Consider the following 19677-nt stretch of genomic DNA (forward strand, 5'->3'; position numbering starts at 1 on the left):
TGAACATAAAAACAAAGCAGAGAAATCGATTGGACGCTGAAGACTGTATCCAAATTGCTCTGACATCAAAATGCCCCAATATTGATGCTCTCGTATCAAAAATGAAGCAACATCATTTCTCCAAACCCTGACATTTTGAAGTTGAAGCTTTGAAAGAAATTTTGAATAGATTCAATAAAATTTTGAATTCCAATAATTAATATATGATTTCCTTCCTTTCAAATCAAGGGGGTAACGTTGGCGTATCTAAATAAAAGGTAAGGGGTAAAAGGTAAGAAAAAAGTTCCCTGACCCCCGTTTCCGAAAACCACATAACCCAAAAGGAAAATATTAAACACCATCAGTGCATTTTGATTACTCAGTAAAAACAGATAACCAGTAATATCTCCTGATGGCACTTGCAAATAATAAGAACTATATTAACCGCTGTCATCGGGAGGGGGGGGCAACCTTATCTGATAAATCAAATTAGCATCTATCATGTAAAAACACAAATATAAAAATATATAATAATTGGTGTTAATATATTAAATGTGCTCTTCAAAACACATATGTTAGACATACATTATATTAAAACAACAACCAAACAAGTTGCTACAATTATTCAAGCATATGTGTCATTCCTAATTGGAATTAGTTTCTTTGATGATATTCAAAAAGTGTGTGGAACCACAAGTCCCAGGATTAACAGCTGTTCACAGCAATAATCTTGTATTGGTATGTGAACTGAGAAGGGCCATCTAACATACAATAATCGATCCAAGATCAGCCACGGAACCACAAGTCTGAAACGGTGTACTGAAGAAGTAAGGAAAAATGAGTAATTGACCGTTGCCATAAACTGGGGTCTGTACCACCAGACTCCGGCAGCTCTACGTTTATTTGATCAGTTAAAATCGGGTTTAAAAATTGCTTTTTTTTTATTGCAGATCAAGTTGGAAGTTACAAGGCAGCGGTTATAAAACCCACTACTATTATAATAAAACACAGGAAAACATTTTCATTCATATAGTTTATTATACAGTGACTTCATTGTCAGCACAAAATAATTCGTTACAGAGCTTTCAGGAATCACAGGAATCCACATTGGGCTTCATATCCTGTGCCCCAGACAGACCACACATCCAGATCAAACCAAGGTGCCCTTCTCTGCTCAGGTGGAAGATATATTTGTAAAGAGGAAGTACCAATGTTTTGTTTTCAGATTTATTCTACTACTCGTATGGCCGATAGAAACGAGGCAACTTTATTTTCTTCAATTTGCGTCATATTAGAATAGCAGTTTTATGATATAGCCCATTATCACACGGTCAGTATTGGTGCTGTATGCTACTGTATATGAAAGTTCAGAGAACCACCAAAAAAACAACTACTGTAATTACAAGAAACTACAGCACCCAGCCAAGCAACACATATGTAGCTTCAGAAGTAACCTTGAAAGTAGGACTAATATAATATATATATTATATATATTAATATATTATTGGGGCCGGGACTGATGTGGGCGAGTTCTCTGTACAGCGCTGCGGCATTAGTGGCGCTATAGACATAGGTGATGATGATTTTCCAAAAGGGATACTTTGATACTTCCTCTTTAAACAGAGTTAAAGTGCATCTGCAGAGTACAAACCCTGGAGGAAGCCATTTTGTTGGGGTCAACCAACATTCATGAGAAAGCATTGAGGGCACACCAAACAAGATTAGCCTGCAAAATGTCTGCACTGGACTCGCCAAGCGTGTTAGCTCCTCCTAAATTATTAATTTTAAATCAAGATTGGCCTTCTGTCTTCATTCACACACCAATCTGTGTCAAATGTGATATATTGCCATCTTAAGGTCAAATAATTCCTTGTGTGGGTGCCTTGGGAGCCTTCCTGTAGCCTAAATAAAATGGCGGCAGCCATTTGTAAGAAAATCTATTATTCATGAGAATGTGGCCTATGACTGCATAAGAAATCAGTGGTATAAGCATAAAGTGCCTCATGTTTCAGTGATATAATTGGTTCATCCCTAAAAATGGCTGTACTCACCCATTTACATACAGTGGTAGCAATTTAAGATGAAAAAGACCGCTACATGACCCTCGCACCTCATAACAAAACACATTTTAGAGTGGCATTTCAAACAATATTTGTACATTAAAACACTTGTGCATCAGTAGTACAATTCAGAAAGTCATATTCAGTGCATTAAACTAGGATCCTATATCTCATGCATAATCAATAGTGCTTTGCTGCAAAACGTCTACAACATAGGTTATCTAGTGTGTTGGTACATCAGGGTTTAATAATTCTCCTCTACTGAGACCAGCATGCTCCTTTCACGTAGACCAGTGTGTTTGATGTCGTCTTCTAAGCAAGGCAAAACATCACTACAGCAGTAATATAATGGGAATCACTGACTCGTCCAATTTCGATGTTCATAGGGAAGGAGGGTTTGCTTTGAACAGTAAATTCTTCTTGATTTACTGTGAAGGGACATGTGGTTTTAATTCTTTTAGAACTAATTGTTCAATATAGCTTATAATAATAAAAAAAAACAAATATAAAATATTCTGGTGCTGGGGGAGCATCCCTGCAAAGCTAGCCAAGGTGAACTAGTTGTTTCACACATTGAACTTCATTTAGGAAAATAAAAAAATAAAATCAGCCTGAAAAGCATCTCTTCCCAGCATAAAACAACTTTTTATATTAACATCTAAAAAGCCATATATTCATATAATAAAATCTTTTCTTTAAGCGCTAAGTCAGTCCTGTAGGTCACACTAGTGATCCTGGCGAGGTCAGTGTCGCCAGCAGGGGGCAGCCTTCCTTATTGTGCATACATCCTTGGTCCCCCGTTAGTGACATCTACACAGCTGTGGTAGCCAGTGCCTCATAACAATCTTATCAGGAAGATGAGAATGTTATCGCTACAACAGTGACGTTTTCATGGTTCAGAGCAGGGCGAGAAAAATAATAGTTTAACAGTAGCTTTCAAGAAGGGAAATGGCAATTGTAAATGGAACACTGAAAAACATGGCAGTACACAATGGACCATGTCTGGCCAACCTGTGGCTCTCCAGGTTCCGTGAAACTACAAGTCCCAGCATACCCTGCCAGCAACCGCCTGCCTATCTACAGGCTAAGCATGCTGGGGCTTGTAGTTTCACGGAACCTGGAGAGCCACAGGTTGGCCGACCCTGCAGTAGACCAGCCAGGGTTATGGCGGGAGTCACATGAGGTTGCATCGTTCAAAAGCGATCAATGAAACGAAAAGCTAATTTAAAAGGAGGGATGGAGAACATTCATACTGTCTATTGGTGATAAAAGAAAAAATTTGCTGGCACCACAAACTTATATAAAATGATTCATAATTAAAAGGGGCCAACGGGAGCTGTATCAAGCTATACGCTGACAGCATAAAAGGACTAGTTCTCAAGAACGCCTTATGAAGTGTCCCCCGATGCTCAATATTGAAATTAACCCAAAACACTGGAACAGAGTTCTAAAAACTCATGCATGGCTAGCTGTGCAAAACACTCTAACCCATAGCATCCAATCAAGCTATCTGTATTAGTTTCATAGTACAGTTTAGAAAATTAATACAAACATGTGATTGATTGCCATGCGTTACAGTACCTTTTTTTGCACCTGTTTTAATAAACATCTCCTATCGTCAGCAAAGAGAAAAAAACAAGATAGCGCAGAATCATCTAAATACAGCAACGATCATCGATTTATGGCATCCGAGATTTGGCGTAAGAGTTACCTTTAGCGCAACTGACCCCTGCGAAGGAAGATTGGGTGACTTACATAACCAAATCATGCACTGTTGAAGAAAGTAATCTCTACAGAAATCAGAAGACACCAAATAAACCCATTCACCAGGTCTCGAATCTATTCCAGATTGTGCCGGGGTAAAGGATGTTATTGATATGTATAAAACGTAACCAGCGACTAAATGAGATATAACATTCAAAACACACTGGGCTGGGTTTCAGGACCATAATTCTTCTGTTCTTCCAAACTTGTAGATGAGTGTGCTGCAGGAAATAATAGAAAGTAAGTGCGTTAATAACTGGATCTTCTTAATCCAATGCCTGTAGTATAATACAGTTCCCACATAGCTTTATAGAGTGGAGATTGGTCTCCGTATCTTACTTGTCTACACTGAGTGATTGGGACTGTCAGTCTTTTTCCCAACGCACATGAATTTGTAGCCAATTATGGCTAACGTGACTTCATTATCTAGAAGGATCACAGAACTCAACCTGTGGCTCTGGTGGAACTACAAGTCCCAGCATACTATATCATGCCAGAGGCCACAGGCTGCATACACGCTGTAGTTCTACAACAGGGGACAAGCAACAAGTTGCTTAATCGTACTACAGGGTAGTCTGGGACATAACAAAAAAGTGAGGTTATCCATAGAAACCAATGACACCATGTAATTTGTCACATACATTTTAGAAAATAAGATCGAACCCTGGTTGCTATTGTATACCCCAGTTTCCATTAGCGTGTGAGAAATGTGATTTTGCTAAGCTGACGCCATCTTGTTGCCTTATAGCCATTTTGTTCTGTTATAGCTTAAATACAAATTAGATGAACCTGTTTTGTAGGAGTAATTCATTATTTGCAAGGCTATGCTTATAACCTTGGACATAGCAGACAGGAGATAAGCCAACCCCCCCCTGAGGAGTTTTCCTGTGTGATAATGAGAGACTGTATTAACATCTGTGTAAAGGGAGCATGAGTGGTTAAAACCTTTTGGTGCGTAGTTTTCTGTAATACGTGACTTTTGCTATATAGATAGGGACTTGTAACTAATAAAGCAGCGTTTATTGTACACTCAAACCATGCAGTGTATTTAATTCTCTCCAGCTGATGAGCTCATAACTGATAGACTGACACTTACAGGTGAACAATCTGAATTAGATTTGACACGTGCCCAACTGGTTGTGTGATAAACACACAATAAATAAGCCATTACGGGAATCAGTTTTTTCATTGCAGAGAAAAATCGTAGTTAGAATAATGATTATTTTGCAGGGACTTGAAGTCATTGACATGGTCACTGAACCCTGATGGACCTCTAGTGAGTGGGAGACATTTGGGCAGCCGAATTAAAAATGTGAGGTGGGGAAAAGCACAAGATGATCACAATTCACAACTCACCTGAAGAATATCAGAGCGTTCTGGAAAAACACAGCCAGCCCGGGATAAACATTGACTTCTGCAGAAGAAGAAACAGCAGGAAACAGGAACGTGGTTATGGGAAGTCAGGAATGTAAGCAATGCAACAGTTCCAATAAACATAAAACTTTAAAAGAAAACCTTTGATTAATCTGTATCACACCATCCTTCCGCCAATAGAGAACACGAACAGTATGTAACATGACCCGGCCATAAAACAGTTGTTGTACACCTAAGAGAAGCTCCAAGATCACCAGACTGGAGTTTTTCAGCTGGGGTGTTTGGAAGAAGAAAAAAATAAAGCTGCATTTAGCAGTCCCTGGGGCGCTGGCAGGGGGGCAGAGGGAGGGCACTACCACCTGTTACTAAGAAGTAATGTAGCTTTAAGTGAGCAATATAATTAAGTGAAGACAATTTTATGCCGTTGCTGTTTTACGTGACATATGTAAATTTGTTAATGGAAAGTTAAGCCTATATTTATTTTTTACATTTATCTCATGTACACATTAAGGGATGAATGCATAATATTTTTATTCTGAGACTTTACATAGTTTCTATAATGGTTCCAAGTAAGTCTGATCATTAATCAGTAAAATATGCCATTGTTTGAGTTATCTTCCCCATAAGCACTTTTTCACCCCACCCCAGTGACCTGGGATGGAGTATGACCATCAATATATAGGTCTAGCACACAATGACCACTGTGTAAGGTAATAAAGCAAAGAAAATGGTCTTGCTTACAATCCCTTTAACAAATAAGCACTTGGAGGTGCTGTATTACATCCATAGGGCAGCAAAAAAAATCATAATGGTTTGCAAATCATTGCATCATCAATTGGGGATTATTATTTTGAAAAGACAAATGTGTCAAACACAATTAATACAAGGAATGCGGAGAGCAACATATACATTTTGCTATAGGGGAATATGATTTGAATTAAAACGCAAGTTAATGATAAGGGGGCCTGATTCATTAAGGATCTTAACTTAAGAAACTTCTTATTTCAGTCTCCTAGACAAAACCATGTTACAATGCAAGGGGTGCAAATTAGTATTATGTTTTGCACATAAGTTAAATACTAACTGTTTTTTCATGTAGCACACAAATACTTGATAGGCGATAGCAATGGTTCGTAGTGAATTGACTTTCTTAGTGTAAGAGCTGTCTATTGATATAAGGAAAATAGTAATTTTATTTTTATGTTGAGTGGGCACCAGTAGGTGAAAGTGGGACAAGTCTTCCTAGATATTTATTTCTTCTTCTAACCATTAATACATCTTGTAGCAGGAAAACATCTATCACGCTTGTGGGACAGCAGTAATTACATAAAAGTGGTTAAACCACGTCAGCTATTGTTACTTATTACAAGGAAAGGAGCCTGTATGACAAATCACTCTGGTATGTCAGAACAGCAAGAAAACCTTCAGTGGCATCATAGTCCTCAGTGAATATTGCATGGGAAATTTGCAAATACTATGCTCCTCTTGCCCTGAAATGTTCCCTATTAAAATAGCCATGCCAGAACAAAGAGACGATCCTACAGGTGTAAGTAGACATCGGTGGTATCTTCATGCTGGGTAGAATCTGTGGTTTTTAGATTTATGTGGGTTCTCGGTTTGTTGTTAAACTTTTTATTCCAAATTCAGCATTATAAATAGGGGCGATTCAATTATCAGGGATGTGACGCCGGAGCTCACCATGATGTACGCACATTTATGGGTACGTGTAGAAAAATATACGAAGCTGTATTGCAGTGGATTGCCTTCGCGAATGTTCTGGAGGCACTCCGCGGCACATCCATAAGGACTGAATCGATCCCTTAGGGGCATATTCAAATGTCGGCGGGATCCCCGAAAATCCCGCGCTCGAAAAATATTACCGTTAATACGGTAATATCTCACTGGATCTCAGAGCTGGATCCCTGAGCTGCGAGCTGAAATACAGCGAGTAAATAACCGTATTAACGGATTACTGTAATAACGGTAATATTTTTAGAGCGCGGGATTTTCCGCGATCCCGCCGTCAATTGAATACCCCCCTCAGAGTTTTAAAAATGCATTCGCTTTTGTAAACTTTAAGTTTCAGTAAATATATGCAGCTAGATTTACTAAACTGCGGGTTTGAAAAAGTGGAGATGTTGTCTATAGCAACCAATCAGATTCTAGCTGTCATTTATTTAGTACATTCTGCAAAATGACAGCTAGAATCTGATTGGTTGCTATAGGCATCATCTCCACTTTTTCAAACCCGCAGTTTAGTAAATATACCCCTTGGAGTGGAGGAAGGGCAGAAAAGGTTTGTGGTGATCATTTTTTCATAAACATTTCACATGTACAATACTATCACTTTGGGGACTGAGATAAAGGGAGTATGGGAAGGAAAGACAAAGAATGTCATCTCTGTATAGTGATCTCTGCAAGCTGACTTAATAGCACCAGAGAAGCTCAATAAAGTCCTGTAGTAAGAATATTTAACACAGGGAGGAGTCCAGACACCTGTAATCTCCCCCCTTCTCTTGTGAAGGATAACTAGGATACTTACCTTGGGTGACATAGGCTCCAAAAAGGATCCACATAGAGGCGATAAGTGATCCAAACATCATCATGAATCCGAGGAATAGCCAGATCCGAGCTCCTGTGTGACAGAGGTGACATTATTACATATTGTGAAGGATTTAAATGATACCCAAAGTGTCATCGCTACCTACTAACTAGACATTTTGTACAACCTATTTAGTGTAAATAAGACATACGCAAAGAAGAGTACACGAGAACACAGACGCAAAGAAGAGTACACGAGAACACAGACGCAAAGAAGAGTACACGAGAACACAGACGCAAAGAAGAGTACACGAGAACACAGACGCAAAGAAGAGTACACGAGAACACAGACGCAAAGAAGAGTACACTAGAACACAGACGCAAAGAAGAGTACACTAGAACACAGACGCAAAGAAGAGTACACTAGAACACAGACGCAAAGAAGAGTACACTAGAACACAGACGCAAAGAAGAGTACACTAGAACACAGACGCAAAGAAGAGTACACTAGAACACAGACGCAAAGAAGAGTACACTAGAACACAGACGCAAAGAAGAGTACACTAGAACACAGACGCAAAGAAGAGTACACTAGAACACAGACGCAAAGAAGAGTACACTAGAACACAGACACAAAGAAGAGTACACTAGAACACAGACACAAAGAAGAGTACACTAGAACACAGACACAAAGAAGAGTACACTAGAACACAGACACAAAGAAGAGTACACTAGAACACAGACACAAAGAAGAGGACACTAGAACACAGACACAAAGAAGAGGACACTAGAACACAGACACAAAGAAGAGGACACTAGAACACAGACACAAAGAAGAGTACACTAGAACACAGACACAAAGAAGAGTACACTAGAACACAGACACAAAGAAGAGTACACTAGAACACAGACACAAAGAAGAGTACACTAGAACACAGACACAAAGAAGAGTACACTAGAACACAGACACAAAGAAGAGTACACTAGAACACAGACACAAAGAAGAGTACACTAGAACACAGACACAAAGAAGAGTACACTAGAACACAGACACAAAGAAGAGTACACTAGAACACAGACACAAAGAAGAGTACACTAGAACACAGACACAAAGAAGAGTACACTAGAACACAGACACAAAGAAGAGTACACTAGAACACAGACACAAAGAAGAGTACACTAGAACACAGACACAAAGAAGAGTACACTAGAACACAGACACAAAGAAGAGTACACTAGAACACAGACACAAAGAAGAGTACACTAGAACACAGACACAAAGAAGAGTACACTAGAACACAGACACAAAGAAGAGTACACTAGAACACAGACACAAAGAAGAGTACACTAGAACACAGACACAAAGAAGAGTACACTAGAACACAGACACAAAGAAGAGTACACTAGAACACAGACACAAAGAAGAGTACACTAGAACACAGACACAAAGAAGAGTACACTAGAACACAGACACAAAGAAGAGTACACTAGAACACAGACACAAAGAAGAGTACACTAGAACACAGACACAAAGAAGAGTACACTAGAACACAGACACAAAGAAGAGTACACTAGAACACAGACACAAAGAAGAGTACACTAGAACACAGACACAAAGAAGAGTACACTAGAACACAGACACAAAGAAGAGTACACTAGAACACAGACACAAAGAAGAGTACACTAGAACACAGACACAAAGAAGAGTACACTAGAACACATACACAAAGAAGAGTACACTAGAACACATACACAAAGAAGAGCACACTAGAACACAGACACAAAGAACATATTACTGACCTGTTCTTCCCAAGCAGCCGTCACTGTAACTGTCCCCTCGCACTTGTGCATTAGATACAGCGTTTATCCTGCCAGGACAGGTGATAAGTTAGTTTCACATTGAGGTACTCCCAATATATAGGTGTGACTCAGTTTCTTGATAAACCTCATTATTACCTTTGGCAAATCATATTAAACACATGAATCATAAAACAGAGGGTTAGAGTAAAGAAAAGAGACCACGCACCAGTATACAGGCCATAATGGGATCAAATACACAATACTCAACTACATGAAATAATATCCATGTATGGGATTTATTATCTAGGAGGTTTTGCGCCACACACAATATATTAAATTCAATGTAGAACATACAGTCTTTCCACACACTGTCCTGGCATTTCTCTGTTCATTAAATTTAAAGAGAAGGCACTTAGTGATGATGTCTGTGGCATGACATGATTACTGGATAACAGCAATTATTTATTTATTTTCAATCAGGAAAGAAATAAAAACCCTGAATGTGCTCACTGTCCAGAGAAAGCAGACCTGGACCCTGAAGGGGGGGAACCTTGTCCTTAAAGGAATATGCCTCAACAATCAGCGTATCCATTGTGAGAGAACCATCGCTGCCCTCCCTGTCCCTGTGGCATCCTGAAGGATCTATACAGAAAGTCTGTGCTTCTAATCAAGGACAACCAAGTGCAGGGAAGGGCTAGCAAATTTTAAGTGAACCACAAGCAGCTACAGCTGGACATTTATAGAACTGAGATTCAACCTTAAAATCAAATCCTGACTGTAGAAAGCCTGGAAAAGCACCCCCAGTGCCTGCGCCGGCGGCCTACGCCACCCACAGTGCCTGCGCCGGCGGCCTACGCCACCCACAGTGCCTGCGCCGGCGGCCTACGCCACCCACAGTGCCTGCGCCGGCGGCCTACGCCACCCACAGTGCCTGCGCCCTACGCCACCCCCAGTGCCTGCGCCCTACGCCACCCCCAGTGCCTGTGATGGCGACCTACGCCATCCCAGAGCCTGCGATGGCGGCCTACGCTACCCCAGCGCCTGTGCCTGCAGCTTCTTCCACCCGTGCCTGCACAGGCAGCTTATGGTGTCCCTGTGCCTGTATACACTTTGAGCAATGTCAAGGGGTTGTGTCTGTTACATATTTGTCTGCTCTCCTGCTTTCTGGACATGGCTACGCCCCCAATTGGTGATGCTCCCAAGGTGGTGTATTATCACATCTCAGCAAGATTGAAAGAAGACCTCCGAGAGGAGATAAAATGATTATAGGGAAGATAAGAGAAACAATTGCATCTCTACTGAATTTTAGCTAGCAGATTTACTATCATCATAGAAACTAGGTAACGTCTTATAACGGGAACATTTTTATACATTTATCACTTAATATTTACATAATGCAAATGAAAAATAAAAAAAATATATGTAGAGGAATCAGTAAGGAAAGTTTACAATTCAGCCACATTCCTTGAATAAATTACTGCATAATCTGTTCTGTGAATACCAAGTTATCAGCGCTGTTAGTTAAAGTTCACTTTCACATTCGTGTTATGCAGGAAAACACAAGGTCATTGACATACAAAGTAATATTTATTTAACAGACTAAAAGACTGGAAAGGAGAATGAAGATTATTTGCAGTTAGAACAGGCTGCGTTTTATCTAGATGTATTTAATGCATTTAGAGTGACACCAGTGTATAGGTACTATGCAATTCATAAAACGGAAATGAAAATTAAGTTGAACACAGTAGGAGTAGAGGGTCCATTATACACGATGAAAAATTCTTATGACCGCTGTGATATTTCCGGCATTCTCTGCAAATTGTGTGTGTATCCCAAAAGCAATTGCGATGCCCCAAAATATACTGATCAAAATTGACTGGATCATTATCGTGTATGGTTGTTAATGTGGTCAAAAAATGACGGCTATCTGCTGGTGTGTGCGGTCAGAGGCTACCGGTGAGCTGGTCACTAGACCAGACACACATGGGTAGATTTACTAAAGCTACTAAGGAGCAGAAGTGTAGGTGTTGCCCATAGCAACCAATCAGATTCTAGCTATCATTTATCTAGTACATTAAAGAAAATGATAGCTGATTGGTTGCTATGGGCAACACCTCCACTTTTCCTTTAAGGAAGATTTAGTAAACCTACCGTTTAGTGCCTTTATTATTTCTCACACATTCTGTTTTGTCCTTTTATAAAACATAGTACAAGTGCCAAATTCATAGTGTCGTCCTGTTTGTACCAAGTTAAGGAACGTCTCTCCTGTGGGCTTTTAACAGAGTTTCCAAACACCCCAAACGAAAACGAATTCAAAGGTTTATAGGGTGAAAAATAAAACAGAGGAGCACATTCCTTTACTATTGTGATTTTTATGCGGAAAACTAGCTGATATGTATAGTTTTAAGTGATATTATATAGTTTCAATACACAGTATATTATCAACTTACATGAAGAATGCGACCGTAGAGAACACGCCACATGTATGAAACGCGTGGTTCAAGTCTTGCTGTGTAGGGTACACAACCGCAGCATCAATCATAATCCACCACCCTGAGAAAAACTGAGCAAGAAAAGTCTAATTAAGATCACTCAGTGCGTTCACCAATGAGACCTGTTTAGAAACAGCAACCAATCAGATTTTGGCCTTCACACTCATCAAAAGTAAATCCATTACTGCTCACATCAAATAAACTTTATGTGCTGTTACAAAGGAGAACCGTTTTGTCCTTTAACTGTACATCAAAGTATTTACCACTTATTTACATAGATAAATAGGTATTCTTATTGCTGGGAGTGGCATCAATGGAATGTCACAGAATAAGCCGGACGTATTTTGTGTAGGTTGCACGGATATTATGTTTTCCAATCACTGCCTGCAATGATTTTGTTGTTTCCTGAAGACAATTGGTTGCTCAAACCTTTGAATAAGCAGCAATAGCAGACAGCGCCACTACAGGCACTGGGGAGGTACTGCACAATCATTTCAATAGATGTGACAGCAAGATCAATAATAATCGTTAGGAAAGCCCTCAATGCAGGTATAGACAAGTAAATTATAAGCCGATCCTTAAAAAGGACAAATGTGAGTTTGTCTTTGTCATTATCCCCATACTGGGAGTGATGTAATTGTCAGGCCACATCCTTCATGATAAAACAATAAACATCTCATTGCATTAAGGTATTTTGATGTCTAAATCCCCTGATGGAAACTAAGCTGGCAGGATAGTTCCTGCTGCAAAACTGAGGGTTGCTGCCATTGTTTGGTGTAATTATTGTTGTGTTTTAATGCTGGGACTTTCCAGACTCCTAGACGAAAAACATAGGTAGTATGGTTTCCTATGGAAGGGCTATTATTAACTTTCCTGTTGTGCTCTAGGTAGAAAAGGAGCTACGACACGTCTGCAAGGATCAACGAAAATAGAGAAGTTTCCCTTAGGAACCTGGTTATGTCTGAAATGCAGTCACATTTCAGAAACTCTTACAAACTATTAAGCAGCATATAACTTATTTGCAGGTATAAAATGTAACACTTTCATATGGGTATTATAATTTCATCATAAGCCTTTTTAGTGTTACTTGCAGCCCATATAGTTCCCCCATTGCGTGAGCTGGTCCTATATTCATGAAAACAATGGAAGTGCATTCTGAGCGGTCACCGTTTCTTGGGGAATCTTTAGGCTGTATTCGTAAATCAGCTGCCATGACCGCGGACGGGGAACACTTTTAAACGTCACATTTTTCAAAAAAATTAAGGTTGTGTTCCAAAATTGCCTAAAGCCCCCTTCTTGATACATACCATTCAACGTTGGACATGTTTTGAAGCCAGCAGCCACAGAGCAGAATGAGATATGTTGTGTACAGCAAACTACACTCACCAAAACTGTAATACACTATTCTTTACTTACCAGAACACCGGCTATCACAGACGCAATCGTGTTCCTCTTCTCCCCCCAGTCAATGCACTCACACTGCGGCCAGCGGAAATTATCCAGGAACCCTGCCATGTTCACCAATCGCCGGAGAGAGGCTGTTTCATTAACTGTAAACATAATTAAGCAGAAAAAAAAAAAAAAATTCTGAAAGAATATTTTAAGGGGAAGTCCATATTTAGGAAGGCCGGCTATTCTTTCCAATATACTGTAGTTCTTCACTAATACCAGTATTCATTCCCCAGACTAGTCAAGGTATTACCTGGCAGAGGAGATCTCTGTTACCGAGTTAAATATTATTGAAATGTACTTGAGATAACTTTAGTGCTTCAACTATCATCTAATAGAATGTAATGGTTATGAAACAAAGGCCCAGCACACAAGCAAATTATATCAACATTCAATACACATAACCCGAAGGCGGCCCTGTTCTCAGTATATGTCAGCACAGGCCCCAGGATCTATGATTGTAATCATAATAAAAGATCATCATTGGGAAATGGTTACTAAATATTATTATATAACCCACTGAAAACCAGAACATATATTTTTCTAACCTGTTGCAACTGTAATTTACATAACAAAATACTAAGGCGTCTCTCTGAGAAATTTGCATTACACAAACCAATTGTTACATGTATTTTAGTGTTTGTTTGTGACTGGGTTATATTTGCAGGAAGGAAAATTGCATCGTCCCCCTGTGCGAAAACAGGTCATTTCCCCATATTGTTATCTATCAGACATATCCAAATGCGACATGCTGGGGGTATCCAGCGATACGGGTGGTATTACAGTTGGAGCTCATTGGGTGAGAATATGAAGCTTGCAGTGTTCACAAGACTCTGCCGTGCCATCACTATTACTGTCCGCAGGAGCAAACTCATGTGGGTCATGTGGTCATGGGAACCAGTAAGTTCCATCCCTATTACTAATTGACATCCTTTGAATGGGCTGAAGGGAACCAAAGTGGTCACCCCCACTGCCATCTCCAGGGGTGGGGGTGGACCTAGGGTGCCCACAATGCTTCCACCAGCTTAGATAAAGTGTGTTGTTATACATAGTGAGGAACAGAATAATGAGGAAGCTCAGCATTTTCACAGGTGGAGATACAGTAAACCAGACTGGCACAGGGTTGTGCTGCCAGAGGCGGCAACTGAAGTGGCACCATTCTCATCTGTTAAACAGACTATATTGTGTGCACTTTAAAATACAAATAATGCAATTGATTGCTCTATATTAAATCTACCAACAAGGCAAAAATCACTTATTTAGACTTTTGCATCAATAAACCAGATATCTTCTATATTAATTTCCTTCATTTTGCCGTGCCCAGTGGTGGAAGTGGGCTGGTATATGGTGATATGTCATACCGCCACTTCTCCTACTGCATTCACTGTAACACTAACATATTCAATCCTTCACTATTAAATATCCACTTTGACCACTGGCTGGGTCAAAAAGTTGCCCCCTTAGCGGTCTATTTATCAAGCCTTAAATCATGAGGAAACTGGCTTAAGCATTTTTAAGTACAGTAGCTACTTAACAAATGCCTAATGCAGGAGTTATTGGAGATATTTCCTGCATTAAGCAAAGTAGCGCATAATAACCCATTTTTCATAATTTTCAATGGGGACTGCGGTCTGGGTAAATTTACCAGGCTTCCAAAAGCTTAGCCATTCAATCCCATGGGGGAGAGCATTGTAGGAGAGGGAACTTTGGATCCCTCTCCGACAGCCTTCTTGCTCTCCCCTGCACTGTTTAACAAAAACTGCCAACAGCGCATGCGTGACAAACCAGAGTATTCATTAGAAAATAGTAACTGCCAGGATAGCCTCCTATCAGATGCGCATTACTTTAATATTAAATTGACCAGTTAAGTCATCGGTCATCACTACAATGACAGATGATCCTTAACGGGGCAAACATCCAAATTGTTAAATAGGCCCCATATACAGCTGCATTAGATTGCCTCTCGTTATAGGAACAGCTCTGCTCCCAACCATCCCACACAAGGAGCGACATATTCCCTTATAATTTCTATTTGTATTTAGTCTGATGAACAGATCTATTTTTTTTTTCTAGTTAATTTTTATCCAACCATAATAAAAAAAACAACAACCCCAAACATCTGTATTATAACAAATCTTAATACATGTACACATGGGCATTTGCAAAGCTTGTACCTATTTATTTACACTTACAATGCAGTAAATAAATATCACTAGAAATCGAAACCTTTTTCTAAGCAGGAAGAGTAATTTAGATATGCGGGCGCATGTACATTCCAATGGAGTAACCCAATATTTTCATTCTTATTTCCTCAACAGCCGAAAGGTGAACTAACACATAGCGCAGTTATTACTCAGATGAGCTGTGGGAACAGAAGTCATATTTCAAAGGTCATCATTCTTATATCTCCTCCTTATATCAGTAGCACCCAGAGGACCCTCAGAAAATGCAAAAAAATAGATGTGCAAATGAAGCACTAGCATGCATGAGACTCTGTATATTGTAGGATATTTGCATGAAAGGGAGTGTGACTTATTAGATGTCATTAGGGTATTAGTCATGTCAGTCATTGAGGTCACACTTCATTATATACCCAGAGGTATAGAAACTGCGAGGATCCAGCTGTTGTGGAACTACAAGTCCCAGCAGTTCCCACTATGCTAGGACTTAAAGTTCCAGATTACCTAAACCTGATCTAGGTGCTATTAGTTAATGACAGCTGGTGTGATGGATCATGGAGGTCTCATCACTAAGCCGGGCAGACATGTCAGTGGAAGGGTCTGTGACTTACCCACTGCAGATTAGTCGCTGGGCTCACAGCACACTTCCATCTGGGACAGGATTCCACCAATACAAGCTACGTCATAGCGTCGAGGGGCGTGGCTTACAGAATCCAACCATCAGCAGATATATCTCTGCCACTCGGCGGCCATGTTGTGGATGGCAAATGTACCAGCAACAGGAAGAAGACTGCAGAGTTACAGGACGTAATTGTTATCGTTTTTTTTTGTTTTTTTTATACAACTTTATTTACCAGAGGTACAAACACCACTGATTATTTTTAAATTACTATTATTTGTTTTTATGGCACCACATGCCACATAATGAATTAAGTTAGAACAGTAAAGTAACATGCAGTTATAACATTATAGTTGTAGTACACTGCACACTTCAAAATTAATTTAAAGTATAGCTGCCAACATGAAAAAATAGTTCCCAGGAACATTTTGGCTTTCATGCATCTAAATGCGTTACTCGCATTTCTGTTTGGGGAACGTACCCCCGTCACGACAGCTAGGACTGCTAGGAAGTATATCCTGCTTTTGGGATTCTAAATATTAGGGGATATGCCATACTTGCCAACTTTTCCTCGGCTTCAGGGAGATCTGGGGCGACGTGGGGGCGGGGCTTGATGAATCACATCATTTTGGGGCTAAGATGACGCAATATTTGCGTCATTAAGCCCCGCCACTTATCTATTGTGGAGGCGAGAACCGTGAGCTTGTTCTGCTCTCTCGAGAGGTCTCCCAGAAATGCAAGAGTCTCCCGTACATTCCGGGAGAGTAGGCAACAATTCGTTAAAGAAAAGCAGCTAATGAATCTTTAGAGACTGAAGCGTCTTTTACATTTCTGTCTCCATTACTGAAGTCATGTTGTCTTACCTGTCAGTCTTGGATTAAATCTTGGTCTCCATGAAAATGGCCACATCCATAGGCATCAATACATGGACATAGGACACAATTTATGTACTGTGTTATCATGCCACAGATGGCGAAGCCCATACTTGCCTACTTTTAGAGGCAGCTGTCCGGGAGGGGGTCAGTCGAGGGGGCTCCGCCCTTGTCAATCTTAGGCCATTTTAGCCAATCGCAGCAGGACGCGGGGCCACGATGGCATGTTTAGCCCCGCCCCCCGCCATCTTCAACAGCTGCCATTTCTGGATCCAGGATTTTTGCCTGCTCTCTCGGGAGTCAGGGAGAACTACCAAAAATTCGGGAGTAGGCAACTATGGTAAAGCCAACCACGTCTTGTACTGGCTCAGCATCATGGAGAATGCCAGACTCTTCAGGGAGTGAGGGAGATCACCCCTATTTCAGGGAGTCTCCCTGACATTCAGGGAGAGTTGGCAAGTATGAGGTATGTGTATAGCGAGCAGGTGTTGTGCAGCATTACCAACCATTGCAATGCTGTTTCCTCCTTTCAATCCCTGTTGCCTGCGCCGACTGAAAACCGCACGCGCACAGAGATCCCGGACTGCAAGAACATGAGTCATGTGACAGGGAGGGATCACATGATCCCTCCACACATGCGCTGTGCTTCGGAGCAGAGCTGTCAGCAGTGAAAGTTTTCAATTATGGTAATGTACGCCAGCTTCAAGTGAAAAAAGCGAAAACAATTTAATTTCGTCCATTGGTAAATAGTGTTACTGAGCAGTGCCCATACACTGTTATGGAGACTGCTCAGTAAAACGAAGAGAGATGCAAAGCAGCAGATATGTTTGATATCTGCTGCGATACAATGATCCTAAATCTGATTTTTGCTGTAAAGTTTTCGGGGATTTAACTGAGGCTTTGTGTATGATAAATAGACCCCTAAAAGAGAAAGAATTGGGAAGTCCAAATACTGTTGTCAATTTCACATTATGCTTACAGGAAAGAGTTTGTTTTAAAAAAGTTATATAGATCCACAGTGCTACACACCTGGAGCAGCAAATAATAATAACCAACAGCCTTCCTGCTCTCTTTCGAGGCGGATGACCGAATCTCGGTTTAGCAGCTCGGTCATGACGGACCTCTTGAATATGACAGGTGACGGAGTTCAAGGTAGAGCAGCTTCTCCATTTCAAGAGGTGCCCATATAATTAACAGTAACGAAAAGAGTAGGGATAGTGCCAGGAAGTACCAGGGAGAATATGATGCAGGGGGAGGAGAGCACTTACAGGAATTCTGCCAGTGGTGGTGGTAGGTGACTGTACAAACCAATATCTTCCTTCCACACCCACTAGGGGGTCTCAGCTTCTTTCTCTACGGCCAAAGGAACAATTTCGGGAGTAGGAGTTTCATTTTTTAAATGATGACATTTCTCCACTTTCACTCAATCCAATCCGGTGTCTGTTGGGTTTCATCTCTAATCTTAATCTCATAGGTAAATTGAGGGTAGGGGGGGGGGGTGTTTCCTAGTGCCTGGAAACCCCTCCAAGCCTGGGGCACTGTATAATTAAGGTGGCTGGACCCTGTCCCTGCTTCACACGGCTGTGCTTGAAAAGGGAGAGCTGTGTGCACCTAACAGTAGTGCATGCAGCATTGTCCATATATGTTATAAGGATAGGAAGAGATGGAGAGCAGCCAAGCACTGTCTAAAATTATAGCCACGCCCCCATGCATGCTGGTCACGCCCACTGACAGCGTGGTGTGGAAACCCCCCTCTACAAATCCTGCGTTTGCCCCATAATCTACCTGCCTTCATGACTGGGTTATGAATGTTAATGCTACCCTCTCATAAAAGAAGAAACTCATACAAGTACTATAGGGATGCTTGCTAAGTTATGAAACCAATGGGACTTTAATATTTACATTGTGCAATGTAGAGGTAGACATATCTATGGCATGGAAGTTGATATGCACATGCTTAGACAAGTAGCCTAAATGGAAAAAAATTAAGTCTACAGATCAAGATTTCATTTTGCAGGGGGATTATGTGAACAATCTCTCTTCATTGGTTTTTAAATTTCATGCAATTAAAATGAAAATCGCCTACCTCCATCGTAAAGATGAATATGAATTCTGTGATACGGAAATTTGTGTTTTCATACTTGGATGACAAAATGTTACCTATTACTCAGGACAAGATTTAATTTTAGAGGAGGATTACGACAAAGTTTGCAATTTATTTTCGTTATGGTTTAGATTCCATATAATGAACGCCCAATGGTGGCAACTGGATATGGTGCTTGCAATAAAAAGAATGAGTTGTTTTTTTCCCTAATAATAGCTTTTTCATAGTAAATTATCTTTGGCCAGCCAGAGATTATTTAAACCCCTCTGGGCTGTGGTTGGATACTAAAAGTACCTGACAGCAGTGTGGATAGCTGGATACACGAAGGAACGGAACACACAAAGGGCTAGAAAGAAAGCTCCTGGATTTAGTGGGATATCCTCTTAGATGGAAGTTTTCTCAGACATACAGTAAGTGGTATAAACTCAGCTTTTTGTTCTGAT

At 40.5% G+C, this 19677-nt stretch overlaps 1 protein-coding gene across 2 annotated transcripts; it reads right to left on the reverse strand.

The window, feature by feature from the left end:
* Window positions 1-997: 997 nt before the first annotated feature.
* TMEM50B (transmembrane protein 50B) lies at window positions 998-16396 on the reverse strand. Of its 2 annotated transcripts, none has more exons than XM_075197188.1 (7): window positions 16251-16396; window positions 13427-13560; window positions 11969-12081; window positions 9519-9586; window positions 7720-7812; window positions 5160-5217; window positions 998-4024 (listed from the first exon to the last, which is right to left on the reverse strand). In XM_075197188.1, the coding sequence occupies exons 2-7, from the start codon at window positions 13523-13525 to the stop codon at window positions 3979-3981; spliced, it is 477 nt and encodes a 158-aa protein (XP_075053289.1). In that variant the 5' UTR covers window positions 13526-13560; window positions 16251-16396; the 3' UTR covers window positions 998-3978. The 2 variants fall into 2 exon arrangements, with proteins under 2 accessions (XP_075053289.1, XP_075053290.1); XM_075197189.1 differs by lacking the exon at window positions 16251-16396 and adding an exon at window positions 15686-15804.
* Between the last annotated feature and the right edge of the window lie 3281 nt (window positions 16397-19677).

Source organism: Mixophyes fleayi, chromosome 2 (genome assembly GCF_038048845.1).
Source record: "Mixophyes fleayi isolate aMixFle1 chromosome 2, aMixFle1.hap1, whole genome shotgun sequence".
Taxonomy (NCBI): Eukaryota; Metazoa; Chordata; class Amphibia; order Anura; family Limnodynastidae; genus Mixophyes; species Mixophyes fleayi.

Excerpts from the sequence above, each read along its gene's own strand:
- TMEM50B (XM_075197188.1), bottom strand. The coding sequence starts at position 13,525 with ATGGCAGGGTTCCTGGATAATTTCCGCTGGCCGCAGTGTGAGTGCATT. Across the intron at positions 5,218-7,719 it reads TGGAGCCTATGTCACCCAAG|AAGTCAATGTTTATCCCGGG; the intron begins GTAAGTATCCTA and ends CTTCTTCTGCAG. Across the intron at positions 4,025-5,159 it reads AACGCTCTGATATTCTTCAG|CACACTCATCTACAAGTTTG; the intron begins GTGAGTTGTGAA and ends TATTTCCTGCAG.